At 37.5% G+C, this 26,753-nt stretch overlaps 1 protein-coding gene across 3 annotated transcripts; it reads left to right on the top strand.

Annotated features, from left to right (window-relative positions):
- Positions 1-749: 749 nt before the first annotated feature.
- On the top strand, positions 750-26,506 carry PRPS2 (phosphoribosyl pyrophosphate synthetase 2). Of its 3 annotated transcripts, none has more exons than XM_040533685.1 (8): positions 756-954; positions 11,849-12,032; positions 14,815-14,835; positions 18,297-18,395; positions 19,468-19,592; positions 22,017-22,190; positions 25,119-25,273; positions 26,212-26,506. In XM_040533685.1, the coding sequence occupies exons 1-8, from the start codon at positions 833-835 to the stop codon at positions 26,307-26,309; spliced, it is 978 nt and encodes a 325-aa protein (XP_040389619.1). In that variant the 5' UTR covers positions 756-832; the 3' UTR covers positions 26,310-26,506. The 3 variants fall into 3 exon arrangements, with proteins under 3 accessions (XP_040389625.1, XP_040389619.1, XP_040389610.1); XM_040533676.1 differs by having other exon boundaries at positions 758-954; positions 25,119-25,278; positions 26,217-26,506; XM_040533691.1 differs by lacking the exon at positions 14,815-14,835 and having other exon boundaries at positions 750-954; positions 25,119-25,278; positions 26,217-26,506.
- Positions 26,507-26,753: the final 247 nt, after the last annotated feature.

Raw genomic sequence — 26,753 nt, 5'->3', positions numbered from 1 at the left:
TGGTAAGTCGCAATACTTCTTGTTCTCACTCTTGTCCACAAGCTGTGTCCCCGGTTTATATTGCCTCTGCTATGATGCAATATGTAGCAAGGAGTCCGAGATTTGTGGAAGTATCTGGCTGGATGGCTTAGACCATGGAGAATGGCAATACAAGGAGCCCAAACTATTAACTCATAGCTCCCTACCTCAAATTATTACTGAGCTGCTGGTTAAAACATTCTCTTTGGAACATATACTTGTGTTTGTTCTTTTGGGATTGATTTTTTTTATTTTTTTTTTTGATGGAGAAAGTTCCTTACTGGGAAAAAAAAAAAAAAAAGAAAGAGAGAAAGAACGAAAAATTTTTCTTTCCAGAAACTCTCTTCTGTTGCAAATCCAGTAATCACCTGAAAAATTAATTTGTTGTGACTTTCTGACCAGCTCTAAAACTGCCTGTGGAAACAAACTAAGCAACAGTGGGATTTATATGACCGGGAATAATCCCACCAACAGAGCCTCATTAAGCACACGTTCATGATTCTGCTCCTCAAATCAAAACTGTGCTTCGGGCAGGAAAACCGACGTGCTTCTTAAGCCACTTATCCCCTGCAATTTAATTACCTTTAACCACGACCTACAACTACTGTAGCCGAAGCCTTTCTACCCTCAATTCCCCGGCGGCAGCTCCCAGGTAGGGCCTATTTGCAAGCCCGGAGCGAGACAAACCCACGGCCGTCCCTCGCCCCTCCCCATCCCCTCCCGGCTGCGGGCGGGGGGGCGGTCCGGTGCCGCCGCTTATTTGCCCCCGAGCGGGGCCACTGCGCTCTCTCTCGCCCCCCGTTGCCCCCCAGCCATGCCCAACATCGTGCTGTTCAGCGGCAGCTCCCACCACGACCTGTCCCAGCGGGTGGCCGACCGCCTGGGGCTGGAGCTGGGCAAGGTGGTCACCAAGAAGTTCAGCAACCAGGAGACCAGGTGCGTGCGGCATTGCGGGACGTGTACCCCCCCCCCCCCCCCCCCCGGGTATGGAGACCCCTGTCCCTGTCCCCGGGTCCTGGTGGGGTTGCCTCCTGGCTGCTTCCGAAAGCATGGGCAGGTCAGGCTTCCAGCTGGACATGTAGAAAAAAAGGCAAAATGTCCTGTATGACGTCCTCAGTGTTTGCCAATTTTTTTTTTTTTTTTTCCTCCTGGCATTGCCTTTCTGTGCTGGTTTGTCATCTTGGCTTTCTGATCCACCTAGCTGATCTCTTTGTTTTTAATGATGTTTTTTAATTTGAGGTGATAGGTGTTTGTTTCTGCCAGGAGGTGGTAAGGCTGAAACCACTCTTTAGGCCCATACTGGGGGGAGTGGTGGGCACACCAGAGGGTCCCAGTGGGCACCAAGTTGTACATGAGCCTGCAACGTGCCCTTGCCCCCATAGGAAGGCAAATGGTATGCTTAGTTGCATTAGGCAAAATACCACCAGTATGTCAAGAGAGGTGATCCTCCCCCTCTACTCAGCAGTGGTGAGGCTGCACCTGGAGTACTGTGTCCAGTTCTGGGCTCCCTGGTACAGGAGAGACCTGGACATAACTGGAGGGAGCCCAATAGAGGGCTGCAAAGATGATGAAGGGCCTGGAGCGCCTCTCCTATGAAGAGAGGCTGAGAGCTGGGATTGCTGAGCCTGGAGAAGAGGAGGCTCAGGGGGTCTCATCCATGTCTATAAATACTTGAAGGGAGGGTGCAAAGAAGACAGATAGAGGCTCTGCTCAATGGTGCCCAGTGCCAGGACAACAGGCACTGGGCACAAACTGGCCCACAGGAGGCTCCCTCTGAGCACCAGGATCACTTCTGTGCTGTGTGGGTGATGGAGCACTGGCACAGGCTGCCCAGAGAGGCTGTGGGGGTCTTCAAAAGCTGCCTTGGCCTGGGCAGTCTGCCCTGGGTGTCCTTGCTTGGGCAAGGGTTGGAGCAGGTGAGCCCTGAGGTCCTTTCCAACCTCTGTGATTCTGTGTCTGAGACTAGGCTGTTACCTGATTTTGAAACAGGTTCCCAACTGTAAGTAGCTGTCTAGTCTCTGAGATTATTTATTTTATTTTCCTGTTGTTGTTCTGAATTTCCCAAACAAGCACATTTTCATTGCTTTCTTTGGAAGATTAACATGTTATGGTCTGAAGTTGCACTCACAAAGCTTTTTCTTATGTTCAGTCTGTGTGTTTTGTATTCTCAATTTAATTGCTCTTGTTCTATTTACATGCACAGACAGCATTTTAAACCCTCTGCCATTGCTGTTCATTCCACCTAATGTTTGCACACTCTTACTCTCTTCTGTTCATTCCTGATTAAATGAAGGTTTAAATCTCAAGTCTTTCCAACCCCATAATCACTTTATTGCTCTTTGATCTCTTTTCTGCATGATAAAACTTAATGTGCATTTGGTTATATGATTTTCTTGCTAACTTGTGTCTTAATATTTTTTTTGCTTGCTCTCCAGAGACACTCATCTCTAGTTCTGCTGTTTGCTGTGTTTTAAGCAGAGATTCTTGGATTTAGATTTCATCTGAGGTAGAAACTTACCTGCAAAGTTTGCACATCTAATTTGATGCAGCTAATTAAGTTCCCAGCTTCAGGATGGAATAATCTCTAGTCTATCATTCCACTTATTTTTCTTGGTGAGCATTATTGCCCCCTGCCATTAAGTAAGTAGATAGTGGTGGCTGCAGATTGTCAGTGGTTTGGCTAATCTAGTAATGGCAGTTTATTTTTCTTAGGCAAGTTGGGATGTAGTGTGGTATAGATATGAGGGAAGTATCTAATCTAGTAATTATTTCTGGTTGCTTCTGTTGCAACATTTCTGGGCTGACATGTTTTGCCTTTTTTTCCAAGAACTTAAAAAATGTTTTCACACTTAAGGATCTAAGTGTTTATTTTTTGTACAACTTCATACTTCTGAGATTCTGAAATGAAGCTGATGTTTCCCCTTCAGCAACTACAGTTGTAGCCACTATATAATAAGTTCTAAGTGGGTAATCTTTTAATATCCTTAGCAACTTATTTCAGGATGTCATCCTTCCAGTTTTGCAGACTGATAGTCTTAATAAAAAATTCAGCAACGCTAATGTGAGAATTCATGAACAGTATATTTAAAACCAAACTATAGCTAAAGTTGATATGATATTTATGCTGTAGTGGTCATTCTCATGTGGCTGTTTTTTTTTTTTGTCTGTCTTTATAGCAAAATTTCTTCATGTGTATATAAGCAAAAATGTTTCTTCCTATATAAAAATAATTATGCAAAAGTTGCATCTCAAGATTTATGGATAAGTTCACTGGCATTATGAAATATACTGCAGTATTGCAGAATATTCGTACCTAATAGTTAAGATACTCAGAGAACCTTAAAACCTGCCAGTGGCGCTCGGACATATCCCTGTGCAAATAGATAAGCTGGGTCCTGAGGGTCAACAAACTCTTGCTTTGTCAGATCTGTTAAGTTAGCAACTTGCAGAGAAGATTCATCTTTTGTTTAAAACTGAGTTTTCTTATTTGTTACAGTCTCTTAAAAGTAAGCGTAAATTGCATGTATATTGACAAACGTGTGCAGCCATGGGCTTAAATATTTGTCAAATGGCCTAACTGGAAGCACTTTAGTTGAAAACTGCATTTATTTGGTTTGCAGAATAGTGTGGAAGGGAAGAGTTATTAAATAATTTGCTTTATACTTCAATTCAAATGGGCTTTTGGTTTCAATCCCAATCCTTAGCAGGTGTAAGTGGTTTCTTGAAGAACTGTATCTATACCCTGAGGTTAGCCAGGGAGCAGGACCACTACTAACAAGAAAATGAAATGTAGGTTTTCAACTCCAGAAAATTTAAAATTGGATATGCTCCTCTTTGTAATTTATCATGAGGCTAGGGTATCTGGCAATATCTCAGTTCTCATGTGATTTAGGCATTCAGCATTCTAGCAAGTTTGCAACTGAAAAATCTCATGTCTGTGCTAGAGGAAGTGGGGCAAACTGCTGCTGAAATTGACAGACTCCCCCCCCCCCCCCCCCCCCCCCCCAATTTCTTTCTTTCTTCCATCTAAACAATATGGAAACAGAATCCTAGAATCATTCAGGATGGAAAAGACCTCTAAGATCATCTAGTCCACCCTTCAACCTAGCATGGCCAGGCCCACCATTACTCCATGTCACTAAGCACCACATCTACACGTTTTTTTTGAAGACCTCCAGGGATGGTGACTCAACTACTGCCCTGGGCAATACTTCACAGCCCTTTCAGTGAATAAACTTTTCCTTATGTTCTGTCTCCCCAAACTACTGCCACCAGGACCCTCACCCACTTGATCTGGTGGCTGGTACTACAGCCTGCAGGCCGACACCGCCGGCCTGACTCCAGTAGCTGGCACCAGGGCCGCTCGCACACACACCAGTGCCACCAGTGAATGCCTTCCTTCAGCTGACCACCAAAGCAGCCAACCTTAACTAAAGCAGAAAGACAGCTCCTCAACGTCTGGTCCTGGAAGATAACTCTGTTTAGTGTTCAAAGCCTGTGTGTAAAGTACATGTGCTGGCCGCAGTGTCTTGGTAGGAACTTGCGTGACGCCACCTTCCCTCACTTTACCAGTAAAGTGTTAGGGCTGCAGTGGGAGCTCGGTCAGCTTATCTTTAGGTCCACACAATCAACTGTTGTCAGCACCGTTTGGAAGGCCGGAGGAAGAGGGCAGGAATGGAAGTCCTTAAGCAGGCATGGCTGTTGCAGCTTCAGCAGTATGACATGGTGTTTGACAGATGTGTTATAGAAGCACACATACATGCATGCACACCCACCCTGATTTTTTCACAAAGCTTTCTCCAAATATGCCTAGATGGCACTTGATGATAATTGATACATAATTAACTCACAGTGCAGGTATTTTTAGTGAATCAACTGATGAGGAAGAATTATCAGTGCATGTACATCGCTTCTAAAATAAATATATTTTCTTACAATACGTGGTATGTTTGCCTTTCTAAAGACTAGTTTAATTCTGTACTTGAAATGCTTGTTATTCTCAAAACGGGGAAACTGGATTCAGAGATGGCATCTTCTCACACCCATCTCTCCCAGGAAAGAAGTTACTGTTTCCACCCTTTCCCATGAGCTTCCTAACTTCTTTTAGTCAGACTTACTGACTGAAGTGAGTCCTGTAAGCCTTTTTGACAGGTTCAGGAGAGAGGAATTGAAGTCCTGGCTGGTGAGAGTGAATTTGAAGGCTGACTATCTACAGCTTCTTTTGGCTACTGTCTGGGATGTTTTTGAATCGTCTGCTTAAGTGTATACAGTTCAGATTTTGCAGAGGAAAATGTTGGCTGCACAGAGACGTTGCCTGCTGTATGGCAGGCAAAAAATAAATAAAACTCTGTTGTTGATATTTACTTGCAAACATTTGTTTGCAAGTAAATAAACTTTACTCAGAGATAGCAGTTTTAATCTTGGAAGTTAGGAGAAAATGGCTGATGCTTCCTCAGTGAATTTTTATGAGGATGAGCCTTTATTTCATACAAAATGGTATGATGAAAACAGTTTGTTCTATAAAGTAAATAATTGATTAAAAAAAAACAAAAGCACATCTAGAAACTTTTATATCAGTGCTACATATCAAAGATGCCCAATTCAAATGACTGAGATCTATTTTCAATGCTGGACTGCAGTGTTTTCCTCCAGCCTCCCCTTTGGTGTCCTCCAACTCTTCTGCAGTTGTCTTATCTAAGACATGACGTTGGTACTTTTCCTGTACCCTTGTTCCTTTGGCTTCTGCTGCTGCAGAGGCCACGAGCTGCATGACCCTCACTGACGAAGGTTATTACCCCTAGTCATGGTGTAAGCAAACTCAGGTGATAAACTGCTGTTAAATCAGCTGAAGTTGGTAGGGTTTGGGGCATTGTGGGATGTGAATTCTCTCTCTTCATATGGCCCAAACACTTAGCAAGTGATTCACAACTGGGGTTGTCATGATCAGCCTAGGGTGGCTGAGCTGGCTGGTTCCCTCACTCCTGGCTGCTCCCACTGTAGTGAACACGGTGAGCCTGGAGAAGTTGCTTTTACTAACGTGGATGAAAAGGATAAGAAATGTTTCCAGAAACATTTTGTGTTTATGTACAGAACTCAAGATACACTGAATATGGCCATTGATTGTATTGCTAATATTGCCAAATCATGAAAGGCCTAAAAATGCTTCAGAGCTCCTGGTTTGAGGCTTCCACTTTATTGACCTTACTGTGTACTGTGTTCTTCTTATAGATGCCAAACGCATGAAATTCAAAATAAATAAATAAATTGCCTTGCCCGTGCCTAACGTTAGGAAAGGAGCAGTTGAAAATCAAAATCTGGCTGGGGACTGGTCTTGGAGCTGTCAAAGTGAGAAAGCCTAGACTTGAGGAGAGAACATGGGTTCCAGGAGATCTAGGATACAAGTAAACTTGTAATAAAAATGCCACAGATTTTTTTGTTTGTTTGCTTTGGAGTTCTGGTTTTTAAATTATTGTGTGTAGCACAGGGGATGGGAGTGAGCGCTAAAACTGCAAAAATGAGAAGAGGCTGGGAATCCCTATCCCCTGCCCCAAGTGGAATTTCACATTATCTGCAGATTAAATAACTTGATTTTTAAATGCTAATTTCAAAGGGGATTTCAGCATTTAGGATTTTCCATGAGATCTTGTCTGGTGTGCTGTGGGGGAGAAAAATCTCACTGTAGCCTGTACCAAAACTGGCCCAACTGAGCTCACCCTTGGGGAGCTCTACAGAGTCCTGTAGTTGCTCTTAGCACCTAAGGATTCAAGTTCTTCTCTTGGCTGTGCTCTATAACATACCCTGCTAAGCTCAGCTGAGCTCTAGTAATAGATCAAGCATCTTTCACATCCCTTCAGGAGCTGAGGTTTAGGTGGAGGAAATTTATTTATTTTTTAAATCCCAGTACCCACTTTTTTATATAACATCATGGCAGTTAAAATATTTGCCCAGTAAGTTGGCGGTCTTGCGTTAAAGACTACTCTGCAAATTTGTTCCCAAAGGTAAGAGTTCAAACACACCCCTCTGCTAAGTACTTTCCATTGGCTGCTTTTTGACGATTTGCAAATTCAGCATGTGCAATTTTTGGATCGCTTCTGAGTTATTGATTCTTCTTGCACTCTGTATGAGGACTCTAGACCTTAAATTTTGGCGGCTTCTATGGGTATTAAAGATGCCTAAAGTACAGAGCTACTTTATCAGCACTAAAGTCCTTGACAAATATTACTTCCTATAAGTTTTGCTAGAATTTTATCTGTTATAATTTTTTGTAGGGTACATGGCGCCCTTCAGTTGCATGACTTGAACTGGATCCTAGCCATCGTCTTGAATTATTTGCCATTTTAGTATGGCTTTGCATGCTTATTTTCATGCTTCCCTGCAGCTTTTTTTCTAAGTTAAGCTTGAACTGGATCCTAGCCATCGTCTTGAATTATTTGCCATTTTAGTATGGCTTTGCATGCTAATTTCCATGCTTCCCTGCAGCTTTTTTTCTAAGTTAAGATATACAAATTTAAATTTCCTATTGCTATTAGTTCTGTTGGGAGTGTACGATAAATTTAGTATCATAAGGGGCTCAGCCTGCTGTTACCTGAGTTTTGAATTTTGCTTTATGAATGTTTCAGCCATATAAATGTGTTTGTAATATAAGTGGTTCTTGAGTTTTATCCTTGACTTACAGTAATTAGTCTAAGTTTCTACCTAGTAAATTGGACTCTGGAATCAGTCTGTGCAAGGTGAAAGCAGATATCAACACTCAAACCTGTTTTCCGTTATGTCCTGTCTTACGTGCATCCTCTCTGGCTAGCAGCTTGTGCTTGTGGATTCCAAGCAACTGGGTCAAAAAGTTAATTAATTTTGTGGGCTATTAATTTGTATCATTTTTTCTTTAAAATGCAATTAGGTGTTTTCAGGGCTTTTAATGTGCAGGTTCTGTTGACTCTTCTTGAATGAGAAGTTTATTTAAACTGTTACCAAATAGCTGAATTTGATTTAATTGCATAAAACAAACAAAGCTTGTAATCTTGAGGCAATAGCTTGTTCTTGTGTCCTTCCTCTATGTCCTCACTATCGAAAATTGTTTAAACAACAGCCCCAAGTTTATTGACTGTTAATTAGGTCATGGTATAGATAGCCTAAATGGAATTTAGTAGTGATGTTAATATGATAACTGGAATGAAGTAGTTTGCCTGCTGCTAGCTTAGTGTTCTTTAATAGATATTTGAGATGCAGTACTTCAGATATTTGGTACTCTGTAGCATCTTACTGTTTGCCTGTTTACATCTGAATGTGTTTAAAAATTTAAAAGTACAGATAAGCAGCAGTGTGTCTGGTCTGGTTGGATAAGTCTACACAATATCCAACTTAGAGAAGGTAGAAAGTGAGAGATACTAATCTGTGGTGCAGTCATCTCTAGCTGATTGGGAGAAGATTCGTGCAATAATTACATTGTTATTCTCTGGCCCCTTTAATTAGGTTACTATCAAATGCTATACAAGTATTAATTTAAACTTGATTTATTTTAATTTGCAAATACGTCCTGTGTCCATGAGAAAATATATTTCTACATGGATATATGTTCGTATTTCTGTGTGCTGAATAAGTAAGCCATTCTGGCCTGAGAAGCATAAACAAAAAATTCTGAAGTGCACCAAGAGAGGAATTAGCAGCAGTTTTGTCTTCTAAGTTGTTTACAGGATGAAAAAGTTATTGCTGGCCCAAGGGCATAGAAAAGATAGTGGTTAATGGTGCTGGAAGCAGCACCACTTCAGGTCTGCTCTATCAACCAGATCTGTATTTATCTCAAAGTATATTCCCTGACCTTCTGAAACTTGTTATTTCTTAGTGGGGTGCTTAGAAATGACTGTTTTAAAGGAGCAAAACAATCCAGAGTGTTATAATTCAGTGTTCTTTGTGTATATGATGAACATTAAAATCCTATTTTTTGTCATTCAGCAAATCTTGTTCCTACTACATAATGTGTCTATAAAATCACTGGTTTCTTTTTTTTTTTTTTTTTTTTTTTTGCCAAGGACTAAAATCTTCCACTACCCTACTTTGTCACTGCAATAATATTCTCCAGTGAAAACTGGCAGTACTTTCTTTGTCTCTTTTGACTTTCTTCTCCTTTGTAATGATTCCTATGCTAATGTCAAGAACAGAAATGTAACTTCACAGTCTTGGGTTGAAAGAGCTGCCGTAGAGCTTTTGCATATGCTGGTGGTCATCTTTGGACTTATTCCAAAGGTTTGGTATGACAGCACTTGCCATTAAGCAGTTTTGTGCAAGTGCTGAGTCAAGTGTTGATTATCATTTTTTAGAGTCCTCATGATAATAACCATGAATCAACAATGGTGAGTAAGGCTGCATATGTAACCTAATGGGTTGATGCTTTACTTGGAATTGACCAAAAAACAAGTTTGAAAAATATTTAGAATTTGACAGATTTATTTTTAAACCCTTTTCTTCGAATAGCCCTATTGCTTTGACTAATAATTGGACAGGGAATTAACAGTTGTATAACCACAAAATTGTGTCTTTCCGCCTTGATGAAAGACTCAAAAAGATTTGCTGGATTACCAATGAGCTATCGGAAGATGACACTGTCCTTGACTACCTCCGTTCCCCCAGAGGTCCTGGTGTTTACTAGATGTTCTGTTTTAATTTGGCAATAAGAAATCCTGATGTTAGTTAAAAACCAGCAGGAACTTACTGAACCATTCAAAAACTTACTTAATTAAGGAGAAAAACGAAGAAAGGATCTTTCTGTAACTTGTTCTGGGAATGGAATAGGGGAGCTGAAAGCATGGAGACACTGATTCTCTCTTCTGTGATCTTGGTGGTCTTTCTGATGGTATATAGGTAATGTAAAAATGGAAGTACGTTGATTTGAATAAAAACTGAGTAGAAGAGGGGGAGAATTAATCTGATCATGGAAAAGCAGGGAGGTGAAAGAGATGTGTTAGGGTAGTGAGGCTGAGACTGAACATTAGGACGAGAGACAAGGAAGCCAAATAATAACTGGAGGGGGAAATGAATTAAACAAAGAGAGAGCTGCTACTAATACAAGGAGGAGTCAGAATGCAACCGAAAGGGCAGGCTCATGTATGGGCATGAATAATAGGGCAGGCTCAAGTAGCCAGGAGAAAGTGATGGGCCAGAAATTAAATTTAGAGTTAATAAGGTTGCAAAATGAAGCACTCGGGTCACACTGGTGTGAAGGAAGGTTGCTTGTCTATTGCCTTGTGCATCTGGTTTACAGTATTTTCTTTAATTGCGTGATCACATATGTATCTTCCACAAGATTCAGTCGTTCAGTGCTCAGCATGGAACTGCACATTGCTCAATGAGGGAGAAACCAAATAATGGCTGCTTGTTAAATCAGTGCATTCTGTTCTCTGTAATTTAATTTTGTTCTAGTTTGCACACCTTCAAAGGGACAAGCATTCTTTCTCTGACAGGTATTTTGTGGCAGTTTTCAGAATGTAACTAGTCAGACAGCACTCAACTATCATGATGGTAATAAATCAAATGTTTGCATATCATTAAGATGTTTTTAAGCAGTAAATTCCTTTCTGTGTTCTGCAGCTACAAAAAGCTAATCAGTCTTGCATAGCACCATGGAAGTTGATAAACTAAAGCTGTTTGGACTACGCTTGACTAGAACAAGCCTCACTGTTGAAGGACCCATCAGAAAATATTTTACCCACATCTGAGCCATTTGGATGGTTTCTAGTTAGATCTTTTTGCTTATTTGTGTCTTGGGTAAAGAGGAAACCTTTTAAATAAGGGTCCAAGATACTTTAGCCTTTAATCATTTAGACTAATTTAATACAGCATGGGTTGAAAAGGTCTGATTGCCTTATGTAGGAAAATTGCTTTTGTATATTTTCTGTATACTGAGAATGGTTCAACAGCAGATTTCTCTGGAATGGGTCTAGAATCGACAGAGAATCAATATTCAACTGTTCTGTTTGAGTTTTCCTGTTTGTTTTCAAGCTGTATTTAACTCTTGAATTCTGTGGTATGAACAGTGATCAGTGCCAAAATTTGCCTTGAAATCTGTGGAAGAATAAAATAACTTAGATGCCATCGTAAGTACGTAAGCTCAATTAGAACAAATAGAGCAACTGGCACAACATGACAAATTTTGAGTCATGGGAAGCTGTTGATGAACAGGCCCGTTATCTTTTTTTTTTTTTTTTAAACTACATTGCTTAGATATCATGGTGTGAATTTTAACCAAAATTCTGTTGTGTTTTTTGTTTGTTTGTTTTTTTTTTTTGGGGGGGGGGGGGGGGCTGGAGGTGGTGGTGATACCTTTGTCTTCTAAAATGCAGTATTTTCTTGAATTTATTAATGTCTTAATTATCATAGAAAATAATGGCACTTTTAACAGAAGTATTTTGATGCAGGTAGTATTGAATAAAAATACTATAAAGTTGGTTCTCTTTCTGTACTTATCTAGTTTATTCTTTAAATGACCATCTCCTTAGGAGATGGACACAATCTACACACAAGGACACAATCTACAAACTAAACCAAACAAAAAAAGCAATATTAATAACGTGTGCTGCATCTGTGCTACAGCCATAATTACATGGTGGTTTGTGCTGACCTTACAAAGGCTCTATTTAAGTTGAAGCAAATTTTAGAGTGGCTTGTATTGAAATAGACTGTATCAAGGGTACAGTTGTCGAAAACTTTGTTTACCCATTTAATTTTTATTTTTTTATAAACCTATGAAAGTTTGTTAAAACAAAAATATTTTGTTTGTTCTTTAATAATGTTCTTCCTGTAATTCTAGTGATTAAGTGGCCATCTCCTGCTCTTTCAGTGTAGAGATTGGTGAAAGTGTGAGAGGAGAAGATGTGTATATTATCCAGAGTGGCTGTGGAGAAATAAATGACAACTTAATGGAACTGCTCATCATGATCAATGCTTGCAAGATTGCATCATCCTCCAGAGTGACTGCAGTAATTCCGTGTTTTCCATATGCCAGGCAAGATAAGAAAGACAAGGTAGGTAAGAACTGTGTAATTTCTGAAGTCTTTTCTCAGCTTTTTCCCTTGAAACTTTTTGGGATGAAGCATATTTTCATAAACATTGAAGAGATTTGTAAGATTTGTTTCCCCCTATTTTTATGCTAAAATGTTAAATTATATCATCTACAAGTGAATGAATTGAGACAATACATGACTTTTTGCTTATGCTTTGATAATTGATTTGTTTTCAGTTTGAAAATTTAAGTACATCCTATGTGTGTGGTATTTTGCAGAGTATTCTGCTAACAAACCTCACCTTATGGGACTGTTTTTCCTGCTTTTTCTAGCCTTTTTATTCTCTGTATATGAAGAGAGTATGCCCTTCTAAACATTTTAATTAGTGCAATTGCATAGAATTAAATCCTAAATTTGAAGTGCTGTAACCACTGTGCAGGTGGGTTTTACCCTGTGTGTAGCCAAATGAAAGGAACTGATTAGATCTGCAATTTGTAAGAGTGATGAATGAAAAGACTATTGTATGCTGTAAAGCAGATCTAAAAAAAAAAAAAAAAGTTTACATATGTGGAATAACTTGGAATATTAAATTATGCAGACCAAAAACTGTATAGAAATCCCAAAACACTTTTCTGATTTTAGTGTCTGCCCCTGAATTTGGTATGCAGTAACTGATGAATAGTATACCAGTTCAACAAAAGCTGATAAGACAATGACAAAGTCTGACCAGTGAGTTTGATTTTTTTTTTTAAAAGGTAGTTTTTTTGTTTCTTTACACTATATATACAAGAAAACCTAATGTTATATAAATGCTATTTTCATCAAAACTAACTTGAAAGGAACTAACAAGAATAAATGTGAATTTAGCTTTTAAAATTGGACTGCAATGCTTGTCTTTTCTGGAAAATTTCCCCTCTCTGATACTTCCTATAGATGGTCTGCTTCTTCCTTTTCACTTCGGGCGTTTAGCAAAATCTTGAAATCTTTGTGGTGCTATTTTCATTCATCTATATAAAATGTAACAGGACTGACAAACAATGCACCAGTTAAACAAATATTGATTGCATGTATTACAAAATATGTAATTCTCAGCCTGTGATGGAAACGCAAAATTTTAAGAAGAAAATAAAATGGAAGAAAATTACTTAACTAAAGACCTTTTTTAATTTGTTCTTTAACTGTAGGCTCTCTCCCATACTAATGTTGTGCTTCGAAAAAATGAATTTGAAAGTTAAATAATATCTCCCTGTTCTTCATATACATCTTTTGGAACTTCATTTTGCTCTGTTTCTGTACTTATTAATGCTCTCACTTGACTAGGAGAGCTGATCTATTTTATTTTATTTTTATTTTTAATCAAAAGAGCTAGGAAGGGAAAGAAAAAAGACTTGGTTGAAAGGGAAGGAAAGCATTTTGGCATGTTTTTGTTTCCAAATTCATATTGGATGGTTCTGCTGGACCATCATATAAATTTTTGCTGTGGGAAAAGGATGAGCATGTCCCAGGTTTTCCATGCATCTAGGTAATTCCTTGTTGGGGTACCCGAAATCCATGTGGCAGGCTTTCAAGAGACACTTAAACCCTACAGTGTAGTGGCTCAGTATGCTGCTTAGGAACATGTCTTTTTGAAATGCCATCTGAAGATACGTAGCAGAGGAAAGTAGGGCACTAATAGAGGTTTTGAGCATTATTGCAGACAGTTCTCTTATTAGTGTGTTCTCCTGCAATTTTCTTTCTTTCCTCTCTTTTTTTTTTTTTTAAACCTCTGTTTTGCAATTGAGAAAATGTTTGTCATCTTTGGAAATTAACCTTGGTAGTTAACCTCCGTGTTGCACAGTAAGCTATAATATAGCTGTCGACATTGGGCAGCTTATTGACCGGGTGATCCTTCCTCTCACTGGTGGATTACATCACATCACTTGGTCTTTGACCCACGTTGAGTGCACAAGGTTTGTGTGCTGCCTGAAGTGTTGGTTCACTGGTGCCAGTCATTTTCTTACTATGGTTATAAGCAGATTTTCTTCTCTCTGACCCAAGATACTGCTGTAGCTTGCTTGAGTATGAAGTGAAGCCTTATAATCGTCACTATCTGGATGCTGGCTTGTGATTTAAGTTGTTGACTTTAATCCATAAAGGACTAAATGGAATGAGTCCTTGCTGTTTGAAATACCACTGTGTTCTTCATGCATCTGTTGCAGTTATGATCACTGAGAACACTGAAAATATCCTTGATTTCTTTCTTTTTTTTTTTTTTTTTTAATTTAAATAAAGAAAGGGCCCCTGTGATAAAACACCATATTCTGAGCAAGGCCTATGTAATCTACTTTGGAAATTTTAGCGTAAAACCTGGACTAGCTTTAAATGAGATACCAAAGCGATCAGCAAAAATTCCAGCAAGGCAATGTAGAGATCTGTGCAAGTTTTCTTCCATATACAGACAAAGAAACAGAGGTTTTAAAAAAAAAAAAAAAGGGGGGGGGGGTGAAGATGAACAGGGGAGGTGGAGAAAAGAAAAAAAAGCTTGCCCAGAATCACAGAAACATTGATAAATTGATTTAAACGTGATCAAATATTGCCATAAACTAGAACACTGATACACAAGCTAGATAATTTAAAATTAGCCCAGGTGTATCTGTGTTTTGGCTGTGGTTGCATTTAGGCATCCTCTAATTATGCTAACCTTCAAAGCCACGGGCAAGATACATCTGTAGGATGCTGCAGAGATAGATGCCTTTGAGATGTTAGAAGTATAGGTGAGTTTGGTGTTCTACAGCTCATGTAACTTTGTTTTTTTGATTTGTAGAAGGGGGCCGTGGAGCGTTGGGTAGGTATCTTTTTTTTTTTTTTTTTTTTTTTAAATCTAACGCTATGCATTTCCATTAACATGGCCTTAAAGGGTGAAACTTACTGGGTTACATTATATATAACTGGGAACATTTTCAGTTTCACTTCTCGATTTCAGTTGTGTTTCGCCTGGGCCATGACAGTAACACTCTAGAATAATTTGCTAATAGAAGACTCCTAGCTTCTAGTTAAAATTTGTCTGGACATTTAAGATAATGGCTGTCGACTTCTGAAGCTTCAAAGCCTATCCCATTTTAAAAATGACAAATTTAGGTAATAAATTAGTGAATGTGCAGTATCCATACACTTCACAACTGGCTTTCTTGGAAGTGAAAGTTCCAGTTATAAATCTTGGGGGTTTCTTGGATTTTGTTTTTTTTTGTTTGTTTGTTTTTGTTTAGTATGCATGTGATGCATTTTGAGCAAGACAATGTAATAAGATGCTTAAAGGCAATAGAACAGTAATCTTAATGGACTTCTTTTACTTTCCTCTGCATAGTTATTCTTGTGAGGTTGTTTTTATTACCTTTGTGGATTCCTTCTCTGTCCCTGGTAATTTGCAAAATTGCAAATAACTTTGTAACACATCATAAAGGAAGAAATCATTCATATAACTGTTGCTATAAGTGAGCGGGGAATTTGCTTAGGAACTAAAAATTCTGTGATTTTTTTACAATTTATTTTCTGTACATAACTTAATGTTGTGTTTCACACTAATAATTCTGAAACTAATCTCAAACTGTATCAAAGAATGGAAAAATGAATATAGTGAATCTTTTTGTGTCCTTACCTCTGCCATCTGAAGCAAGCATCACAAACTCTCCAAGATATAAAGAAGATGTTCATTTCTCATCTACCTTTGTCCTCCAAGTTTCTGAATAATGAGGCCAGGTTATCTGAGGTTCTCATGAACACACTTATTTTGGTCTTCAAAATAAGCATCAATTTGTAGCACAAAACTTTTATATTTTCTTGGTAAGCAATCAAACCTTAAATCCTTCTGAACATGTCATACGATGTGTGCTTTTTCTTTTAATGCACAATTTTATGTAGAGGAAACTGTCAGATAGCCGCAAACTTCATTTGCCTTAATCTCCTGTTAGCCCATTCTTGAGAAACAGGTATTGGTGTCTGGCTATCTTTCCCTCCAAGACTCTGTCCACCAACACGTAGGCAGTCTGTGATGTGCATGCCTACTAAAACAAGTTTCCTAGTGGTAAAACCTTCAAGTTCTTCCTTCTGGGAAGTCAGCCTGCAAGGCCAGCAGCTGAAAGAAGTACCAACTGGTAACGTATACATTAGTACTTGATGCAGGAATTTTTGTTGTTTTGTTTTGTGATGGTGATACTAGTGGTATTGATACACGAGAAAAGCTAACTGGTATTCTTGTTGAACAGAAATGGACAAAACAAGAGAAATTCAGTATGCTAGTTGGGGTGGAAATGGCAAACCATGTTCTGGGAAGAATGTAATTTGCCTTGAACAGTTAGGCTGCACTGGTTACTCTTTTCTACCAGAAGGGGTGGTCCTGGCTAGCAAACTTCTCTCCCCCTCTCTTCGATTTTAGCTTCCTCATCTGGCTGCCGTGGGTTCAGACAAACACCAGTGAGCGGCATGAGGGAATTGAAGAAGGGATGGGACAAGCAGGGGAGCAAACTTCTGTTTTCAACATTGTATGTTAGTCCAGCTCAGCTGTAGCACCAAACTAGGAGCTGATAAGATAACATGGTGGTAGAGTCAAAAGAGTTAGAAACTAAACCTTTGTTGTAATAGATGTTGCCTGAGATTTGAGAATATTGTGAAGCCCAGCTTAGAAATGTAAATTTGAGCTGAAGTGATCAGGAACTCGAATGGCATGAACCAAAACTTGGCTATTAATGGTAAAAAATAACAAAAAAGTTTTGGCTAATGTGGTCCTAACAGAATCCTTACAGAACTGAACTTAAGTGAGGAGAAGCATAGTCCTCAGTAAGTGGAAAGTCATCCTCTTTAAAGCTCTAGTGATTGCAAACTCTTATGGAAGCTATATGCATCTTAATTGCAGGGACTGAGGGAAGTACTATCTGCTATACATATCTTCACTGTATCTTAGACTAACTTAGTGGGGACAATGTTTTTGTACAACACAGTAGAGTAAAGTGGTTTTCTAAATGAAATATTTTAGTAATGGTGATGACAAACTTACCCAAGCCATAAGAAATAATGTCGTGTCTTGGTTTCTTTTCTGGAAGTGTATTGTCAATCCACAGGTTAAAACAGGCAAGTGTTGAGTTTCCACCTAAATTAACAGAAGTTTTGAGGAAAATACTAGCCCCTTGAGGCTAAATGAGTCTGATTTCTTTGTTAAAGAAATGTAGCAGGAGAGAGTACCTTGCCAGCAAAAAACAGCCTGACAGGTGACACCTCTGAATTACATTTCTGTTTTCATTCTAACAAAGTTAGTGCTAGCTACTACCCATGTTTAAAGATTGGTACAAAGAAAACAGGAGGTTTTGCTTAATATTTCCATTCCTGACAGAGTTCTTTATGTCAATATAGCTTTTTTTCAGAGCTAAAAAGTCTGAAAGAACTTTGGAGTTGACAAAAAAAAAAAAAAAGGAAAAAGGTATCTTCCAGTCATGATTTTCCATATTTTCTTTGTTACTGTTTTTTCTGCATCCTTGTCAACTTAAAAAAGCTCTTAACATTAGCATTAACTTTACTGATTAGATTTTTTTGCTCTTTCCACCCGCCCTCCCCTCACCTGCCTTTTTTTTTCCTTCATTACTCCACCCCTTTTGGTAGTTTTAGATTCCTAATTGCATCCAATAATTAAGCCCAAATTAGTAAAAAAAAGAATAAAAAAATAGACTGGGGCCTTCTGCTTCTGCCTACATGGATCTGTTACAGAATTTACTGTATCATGAAGAAATCATTGATATTAACTTTGTTGTAAAGCAGTTTTTTTGTTATGTTTTATTTTCAAAAGTTGTGTTCCCTGTGCTTTCATTCTTCATATTTGGTGATCTAAATATATATATATATATATATATATATATATATATATATTTTTTTTTTTTTTTAAACACAATAGTTGCCTAAGAGTTGGATGTTGACATATGGACAGTGGCTTAGAGAATTGGAGATTGTCTGCCTGTTTCTGTGCTGTGGTAAAGCTAGTTGAAGTTTGAAATAGAGGAGCTGGAAAATTATGTCCCCAATTTTATCTGTTTGTTGGTCAAATTAATACAAGGCATTATTAGGCAGACTGTGCAAACTGATTTAGAGCTCCTAAAATTTTTGCTGATTTTCAAAGCCCTAGTGGCTAGATTAGGTATTGACAAGCTAGTTTGGCTGGGTTTGGAGCTCTTCGTACCGAGATTCTAACTATGCTAAAGGAAAATAAAGTTGCTAATTACCTGATTTCCTGTATCTTTTTAAAAATTGTTCTTTATTTCTCAGAGTCGTGCTCCAATCTCTGCAAAACTTGTTGCCAACATGCTGTCAGTTGCAGGGGCTGACCACATCATCACTATGGACCTGCATGCTTCTCAGATCCAGGTAACCATAAGTTCTTTCCAAATGTGTCTAGGGGCTCTACTGAATTAAGAGGAAAGGCTAATATTACTTCTGTTTTTTTCTCATTGTTTTTGCTTTGTTCAGAAGTGCAGTTCTCAGGGTTCAGAGGAAGTTTTGATCATCTCAGTATCTGTTTCTAATTAAATCTGCCTTTTGCAAGAGACCAGATCTTATGGAGTGATTTTGCAGGTAGCATGGATGCCCATACATCAGTCTCTTCAGTGGAACTTTCCAAGTCTAGTATAAAAGCTCCCAGAACATACAATGTACTGTTCTGGGAGAAGCTCTCTTAATCTTGCATTGATCTTATTATCGTAGTTCCCTATATAGAGTTTTGTTGATTCAGCAAAGGGGACAATATTCACTTAAGAGAAGTGGAGATGGAGGCTGGAAACCCGTAGCTGACTTTACTGCTGAACCAGTAAATCACAATTGTGCTGTCTCAGATGCAGAGCAGACATTGTTTGTCATTCTTATATGTAAAACTTTTCAAGATACCTTTTTTTCCCCTTCTGGCATTCTGTTTAATAAGAACTTCAATTAGGTTAGATGGCTGTCATGCAAATAAAAAGCAGTTTCATTTATGGTACAACAGGGATTTGATGTTAAAAGCTGCACAAAAAGAAGTGTTCCTTTTTTTCTGCTGCTCAAGTACTGCTAACTTGAATCTTCCACATATTGAAATACTACTGTTCATGTCAAGCAGTTGAAATTTATGAAAGTTAAATATTCCTCACTGATTTTTTTTGAGAGCTTTTCACATGCATGAGTTTATATAGGTGCCTGAAGGTGGTCTTCTTTTTTGATTTACTATAATTTGAGAACAATTGTTCTTCATTTTGCTGCTCTTAGGTGAGATTTTTAGAAACCTTAATATTTGTGAAACTTCCACTGAATTGGGTAGAAATTTCAGAGGGCAGAATTAGGCCAGTGTAAAATGCTAGCTAAAGCCCTACCATACATGAAAGGCAAAGGATTGATTCTTTCTGTTTATCTTCATCCCAGGTAAGGCATAAATGTGTATTCACGAAACTGTTTTTCTCTTTTGAACTAGGGTTTCTTTGACATTCCAGTAGATAACTTGTATGCAGAACCTGCAGTGCTGCAGTGGATTAAAGAAAACATTTTGGAGTGGAAAAACTGTATCATAGTTTCACCTGATGCAGGTGGTGCAAAAAGGTACTATACAAGACTAATACTATTAGCATTCCATGTAGTTTGTGATTAATGAACTAGGTGGTCTTGTCATCTTTTTTGCTGTGTGACCTGTGCAATACACACCGTGCATCACGGGTGAATTTAGCTGCATTGTAAAAACAGAATAACTAGTTCTTCCAATGTTGTTCATGCTTGAAAACATCCAGGAGCTTTCTGTGCTCTAAAGAAAATCTTTTTCTCTCTCCCTGGATATGGCCTCATTACCTGAGTCCCTCTGTGGGAGGGAAGAGAGTTTTCCTGCTGCTTGCTTCTTTAGTCCAGTTAATGCACCTATTCCTGCTTCATTCTGGAATTGCCTAAGTTTCCCTTCTCTGTTAAGCATATGGCCTATCCCCTCTGTACCTGCTGGCATTTAGGTAAGAGTTTGCTTAAGTCACATCAAGTCACTTTTCTTTTTTCTTTACGTTATTGCATTCAGGATGTAAACCTACTGACCCCAAGTTGCGTACTGTGAATATTGTAAAAAAAGGAATGAACTTTTGTTTTGGGTAGCAAAAGATGAAAATAGAAAAGTTAGTTCATCAGAGCATTTCTTCATTTACAGCTTATAAGGCTATCTTTTAGCAAGACTTCTATCTGTTATCTATTGAGTAAAAACTAATGCAAAAGCTCAGAAGCATGCCACCTGTAAGGTGGTAAAACATGCTGTTGAGGCAAAATGCTTATTTTCAAGTTATTGGTCATGCTGCTGCTAGAAGCTGAATGGGAACAAAGACAAATAAGAATCCTGTAAGCCCAAAGTGATTTCAGTGCTTGGAAAGTAATTTAGAGAAAACAGTGAAAGACTACCATGATATGATTTTGCTTGAAGTCCTTCGATCTGTTGTGAATGTTCATGTTCTAATAATTAATAGGGAAATAAGACTGAGTAGAACTAGGGAGATATTCCTCTTTGGATTACTCAAGTTAAAGATGTGAAGAATGTAAACTATAGAAAATAGTCTAACATATAGATGACTCAGTCAATTAAATTTCTTTGTTGCCATCTGAATATTGTTGTTGTCACAAAAATATAATTCATATGTATAAAAAAATATGTATTTTTACTTATTACAAAATACAGTCTTTGAAGACAGCATTTTTTCCCCCTAGAAAATATTTGTATATTTTTGAGTTGATGATGAAGAGTTTACTTTTGATATCTTTCTATTGTAATGCAACCAACTCCAGTCCCTGCTGAAGTAGGGGAAGATGTTGATCTCAGTAAATTCAGATTCTCCTTCACTTCTTTTAGTGAAATGTAAAGGTGATGGTTTGGCTTTTCTATTCAAAACATGCAGACCTTCAAAATAATGCTTGAGTTAGTGAAAACTGATTAGAATGCGAGGAAAGTTTGTCTTAAAATTTAAATCTGGAAGTATTAAAGAAATATGTTCATGCATTCCTTTAAAGCATCTTTCTTTTTTATTTCTTACTATTTACTTGCAGTTTTTCCAGTTTATTAAATTTTGTGACTGCAGTAGGGCATGCAAATTCTATTGATATCTCAACACCTCTGAGATAGTGAGATGTGCTATGAAATTTCTGTGTTGTTCACAAAAAAATTACCAAACCATGTGGCTTTTTGTTTATCATTCAGTTATTTGTTACTGCTTTTCAACAATTTATTCATGTTTAAGTGGTAAAGAAACAAAACTCTATTTTCTATTAAATGTGCATGTTAATAACCTTGTTAACAGCATTCTAAAAATAGTCTACAAAAGACGGACTACAAGCCTGTGCCAGCATAGTAAAACATAGTACTGTTTATTCCTGTTTTTTTTCTCTGTGTTGTTATACTTACCAGCTCTGTTATATTAAAAAATTTGAATAAAACAGTCAGAGGTCTGTAACAAATTGTTTGTTATAGGATATTTGGCCACCAGAGGTCACCCTGAACAATTTTGAAAGATCTTTGTTAAGCCAATGTATTGCTAAGAGAATTGCTGATGAAGTAAACTACTTGATTACTAGTCAAGTACTGCTAAAAATTATTAATCACTATTAACTTTGTTTTTCCATTGGTTTTGTTTCACGTTCCAGGAATGGTATTTTCAGTTAGGACACTAAAGTGCTTAGAGTTAGGGCCACCTTAGGGTATGTATTGTCGGAGCTTAATAAAAACTTGTGAATAGCTGAAATATCAAAGACAGATGTTTAATGCCAGATAACCAAAGGCAACTTAGAAAATATTTTTCTGGTGTATAGCTTAAGATGTTCTGGTTGTACTTATTAACAATGAATTAAGGTCGTTTCTAACCTGTCTCATTATTTAAAGTTTGTGCCACATTAACTTAAAAGCAAGGGAACTTGCAAACTATGTTTTCATAGCCGTCCTTATGTATTTAGCTTTTCTTTCTTTTAAAATAGTTTTCTAAATGTGTTGTATTTCTTCCTGTCACCTAGGGTTACTTCAATTGCTGACAGACTGAATGTGGAATTTGCTCTCATTCACAAGGAAAGAAAGAAGGCAAATGAAGTGGACAGAATGGTCTTGGTTGGTGATGTGAAAGACAGAGTAGCAATTCTTGTTGATGATATGGCTGACACGTGTGGCACAATATGTCACGCAGCAGATAAGTAAGTATTATGGTGAACTGGCCTGATGCCTCATTGTGCCGTAACCTGCAGAACGGCATATGAACAGAGATGTTGCATTCCTATAACTCCACCTGACCTCTGTGGAGTGAGGTCACTGATTCTTGACTTACCATCCTGTGAACAAGCTGTGGCCTTCCTTAGAACATGGAATTGAGATAAGATTTACAGAAATATATAATCTAGATTTAGAAAAAGGACAGAATAAAGGAAATGTCATATATCCCTTCAGCCAGGGACTTGGGCCATCTATTAATTTTTTAATTTTTTTTCAGTACTGAGAGAGAAATGTCAGAAAATCATTCTTTACTTAAAAACTCATCATGGAGTCTTTACTAGCTTTAATATTAGAAAGTATTTTCTCCCAGTGTTCACTGCAGGTTTAATATTAATCTTTAATGTATATCTTCAATATAAAACTGCTTATCCTTTTCATCGTGGGAGATGAGAATGTTTTTTTTCATCTTTTGTCTAGAAGGTAGTTGAAGATTGTTTTCAACTAAATAACTCCCATTTCTTCAGTCTTTCCACATGGTTTCTAGACCTCTGCTCTGTTGCTGATGCCCTAAGACATTCTTTTCAATTCCTAAAAGAGTCCAATTCTTGAAATGTATCATGTGCAAGTAGACCTCCTATCTAAAATCAGTCCCTAGCAATGCTAAGTAGGAAGGATTACTTTAAGATTTTCAGGCTGGCTTTATGCTGGTACATCCCATGGTACTAGTAAGTTCTTTTTTGCTACAGAAGTCAGCATTATTGTCTACACTGAACTTTGGTACTGTCTGTAACCTTTTTTTTTTTTTAATTTGCTTAGTCATGAAATTATTATTTTTTCCTATTGCTGTAACTTTACAACTCAAAATGTATGACAGGAATTCTAGTTTCAAATCTCTCTTGGTAAATTGGAAAAGTCGACTGAAATTAACACTAAAAACAAATGTTAGGCATTAACAGGTAGGCAATGCTAGAGTGAAGTGCTCCTGCATTTCTGCTCATATCCCAACGCATGCTGCCAGCTTTGGTTTGGGAGGCTGCAATCAGAGGTTTGAGGTTTTTAATCTTTGATCCAAAGATCTTGTGTTTTGATATGGTTTATAACAAAACCCACCCCCATATGATTATACATAGTGCACATTGGAAGAGGGAAGGAGCTGCTGAGAAAGAAAACATGGGAATGTTTTAAATTGTTGCTGCTGAACATTTACTGTAGTGTTGCTACTCTTGGATGTAATCCTTTATAAAGCATCTATAAGAGTCCCAGTTAAGAGCATTTTGAATTTAAATTCCTGTCCAATATACTTATATGCACTGTGAACGTAAAGAATAGTCTTACATCCAAAATAGGTCCATGTGGTACTTCCTGACTGTGTCTTTCATGTTATGTTAAAGTAATAGGGTGAAGCTTAAGTGAGCTAGATGTTGCTGTTAGCGGTTTGAAGTGAAGATCATCCCACAAGATCACAGTCTTTAGTTGCAGGCTTGCTGTTTGTTTCTAGATGATCAGGATTTCAAAAACTCATGGAAAGCATTCATGTAGTATTCTGTTTCTTTTTCACTTTGATGACAATTTGATGGAATTTTGCAAATAGATGTTGTGCAGTTGTTTGCTATCCTCACACTAATCTTCATCAGACCTAAAAGCATGCTTGTAGGCTGCCCACTTCACAGATCAAAATCATGAATTTCCTAGCCAATTATTTTTGACAGTTGAGCCTTATCAAAAAGGAGGCCTTTATTTATTTTGTTATAAAAGTAGTGCTTCCTTATTTACCTATAATAGATTTTTATAGAGGAAATTCTAAAACTGAGAAACCTTCAATGTATCTGCACCGTTCACTAGAAAGATGCTTTTGATTGTGTGATATGGCCTTATATCATGTTCTTGTCATGAAGTAGTGCTTTTCATTATTTGACAAATCCAGGTGAGATGCGCTTTGTGATTAATCAGACTCGTTCACCAAAATACTTCAGGCCTCTTTGCATCTCAGCAACCTAGATACATATCCAGCAGATGAACTAAGAAATTTATTTCCAGATATAGCACATCAACTTGCTTAAGTTACCTTCTTAGTACACACTCACCTTATTGTAGTGCATCATCCCTGTAGAATGATCAGCATCCTTTGATGCTGGTGAATTGTTCAAAATGAAATGATGTTTCTGTGTTCTTGTCTTTTTTTACCATCTTACTCTTTTCATGCTATGATCTGATAACATATCAACTGTTGAGGTCCTCCATCTGTCCTAGCTGCATTTGCAGTCTTGCATAGCTGTGAGCCTCTGGAGGCAAAGAGGCCAATCAAAGCCAAATTAAGATACTCTGACTCATGCACAAGTTGTTTTAGTTCTTTGATTGGTACAGGTTTTCTCTCCTGTGCTGCATCATTTCACTGTGTGTTTAGATCAGCAGCATTTCATCCCACAACCTTGCAGTAAGCTAGGCTTTTAATCATTAAATATTTTTCTTCCTCAGTAGCTTTGTCCAAATAGAATTGTTTGAATTGCAAATGAAAATAAAGGTTTACAATAATGGAGGCACAACAGAGTTGTGAACACTGCTATCTAATCTACTTCATTTCTGCCTGATTGAGGTAGAATATACAACTGATTTCCAACATAGTTTTTCTGCTGATGTGATCAAAAGTGCAGCATTTTTGTTTAGTATCACTGCTACTGATAAGAATTTTATTATTTAAGTTAATTAGCAGTTATTTTTGGTGAGACTTAGATGTCATACAACCTGAAAAAAATCAAGTTCTCTAAATTATTTTGTAGTTAGCTGTATCTTCCTGTAGCTTTCGGAAGGAATATGTGTATAAAATGTATTTTACAGAGATTTGTACCTGTCATCATCTATAGCCATCTATTTAAACGTGCATCACAGCGTACTTTTTCATTTCTATTCTACAGATTGGTATCTGCTGGAGCCACCAAAGTTTATGCTATTCTTACTCATGGCATCTTTTCTGGCCCTGCTATTTCTCGGATTAATAATGCAGCATTTGAGGCTGTTGTGGTAACTAATACAATCCCCCAAGAAGAGAAAATGAAACACTGCCCAAAAATTCAGGTACTGTGGTGTTTTTGTGATTTGTTTAAAATCTGTTGGTTTTTTTTCACTGTTCTCTAATGCTAGAATTTGTGCCTTGAGATGAAAACAATATTCTCAGATACATTGTGTAGCTTTATCGTTTGCAGAACATCTGCTAAATCATGCTGAAGAGCCATTTTAAGGGGATTCAGGTAGCATAATAGAGTATAAAAATATTTGGTACTGCAACAGATTGAGTTTGCCTGACTGAAAGAGTAGCAAATGTAAAACTGTCTTTTTTATCATTATTAATCAATCAGTATTTGCATATAGGAACTCCAGGTTATTGTGGATGCTATAGAAACTTTAAGCTTCTTCATTTTGTTTGAAAATACACTAATGAAAATGGCCAAGATAACAATAACATATATATATTTGCTTTCAAAAGCAAACTGAAAAAGTGAAGCTGACTTATCTCAGCAACTTCTATGTGAGATTGTTCTGTAAAGGCATGTGTCTTTTTCCTTAGTGCAGAGAAGAGAAAAGTATAAAATAATGCTTTTTTAATGTTAAAAGTTTTTTTTTTTTTTTTTACTCAATATATTTTGTACTTAACTGAAACTAGGCAAGCATTCAAAAGGTATACTTCCGTTAAACTGAACTTGTGTGAGGTGGACACTGCCATCTGATGGCTGAAACAGTTTCTTTTCAGGGCCTGTTGTCAAATCTTCATCAGTATGCCTGTGCAGAAATCAGTGTTTTCTTACTTAATTTTTGAGTTTGTTCTTTATATTAGTCCTATTCTCATACACAGGTTAATTACCTAATGCTTTGATGTTATTTTACTTCCTAGAAGAGGTAAGAGCAGAATGGTAAATTGAATGTTTGCATACAGGTTGTGTGTTTCTAAACTGCATAGTTTGTTTTTGTTGGCATCCTTTAAAAATTACCTCCTTGATTTTTTTTTTTTCTTTCAGTTTATTGACATTTCCATGATCCTGGCTGAGGCAATTCGAAGAACACACAACGGTGAATCTGTATCTTACCTGTTCAGCCATGTCCCCTTGTAATAGCAGGAAGTTACACTGCACCTTTGTAGAGGTCCTGTCAACTAGCACTATTGTTTTTAACAATGCATTTCAACCACAAGAAATGAATATATTTGTAAAATTCCAGAGCTTTTATGTTTAATTATGATATTTGTTTTGTAATTATCATTTATTCTTTGTAAATGGACAATAAATCTCCATCTTGCAGAAACTTTTAATGAATCTCCTTGAGAGTTTGTCTGTCTTCTGTGTTTCGTAAGTTCTCTTTTATGTGCTCATTGACACTTTTTAAGATGCTGCTTCAGATCTGTTTTTCTTTACAGAACTACTGAATGTCTGTTCATAGGTCTCAATGAAATTTGTGCATATAAGATTTTCTGTGTTAAGTGGTGCAGAGTTGGGCATCTTGCATCTATTCATCTTTCAGTTAAACAGCTGTTGTTTTTTGTTCTGTTATGTTTAACT

This window comes from Cygnus olor, chromosome 1 (genome assembly GCF_009769625.2).
Source record: "Cygnus olor isolate bCygOlo1 chromosome 1, bCygOlo1.pri.v2, whole genome shotgun sequence".
Taxonomy (NCBI): domain Eukaryota; kingdom Metazoa; phylum Chordata; class Aves; order Anseriformes; family Anatidae; genus Cygnus; species Cygnus olor.
This window is presented reverse-complemented; position numbering and strand designations above follow the sequence as displayed.

Bases quoted from the DNA above. Each gene is read 5' to 3' on its own strand.
- PRPS2 (XM_040533685.1), top strand. From the start codon at position 833: ATGCCCAACATCGTGCTGTTCAGCGGCAGCTCCCACCACGACCTGTCC. The intron at 955-11,848 runs GTGCGTGCGGCA...CTGCTCTTTCAG, and splicing joins TTCAGCAACCAGGAGACCAG to TGTAGAGATTGGTGAAAGTG. The intron at 19,593-22,016 runs GTACTATACAAG...CCTGTCACCTAG, and splicing joins GATGCAGGTGGTGCAAAAAG to GGTTACTTCAATTGCTGACA.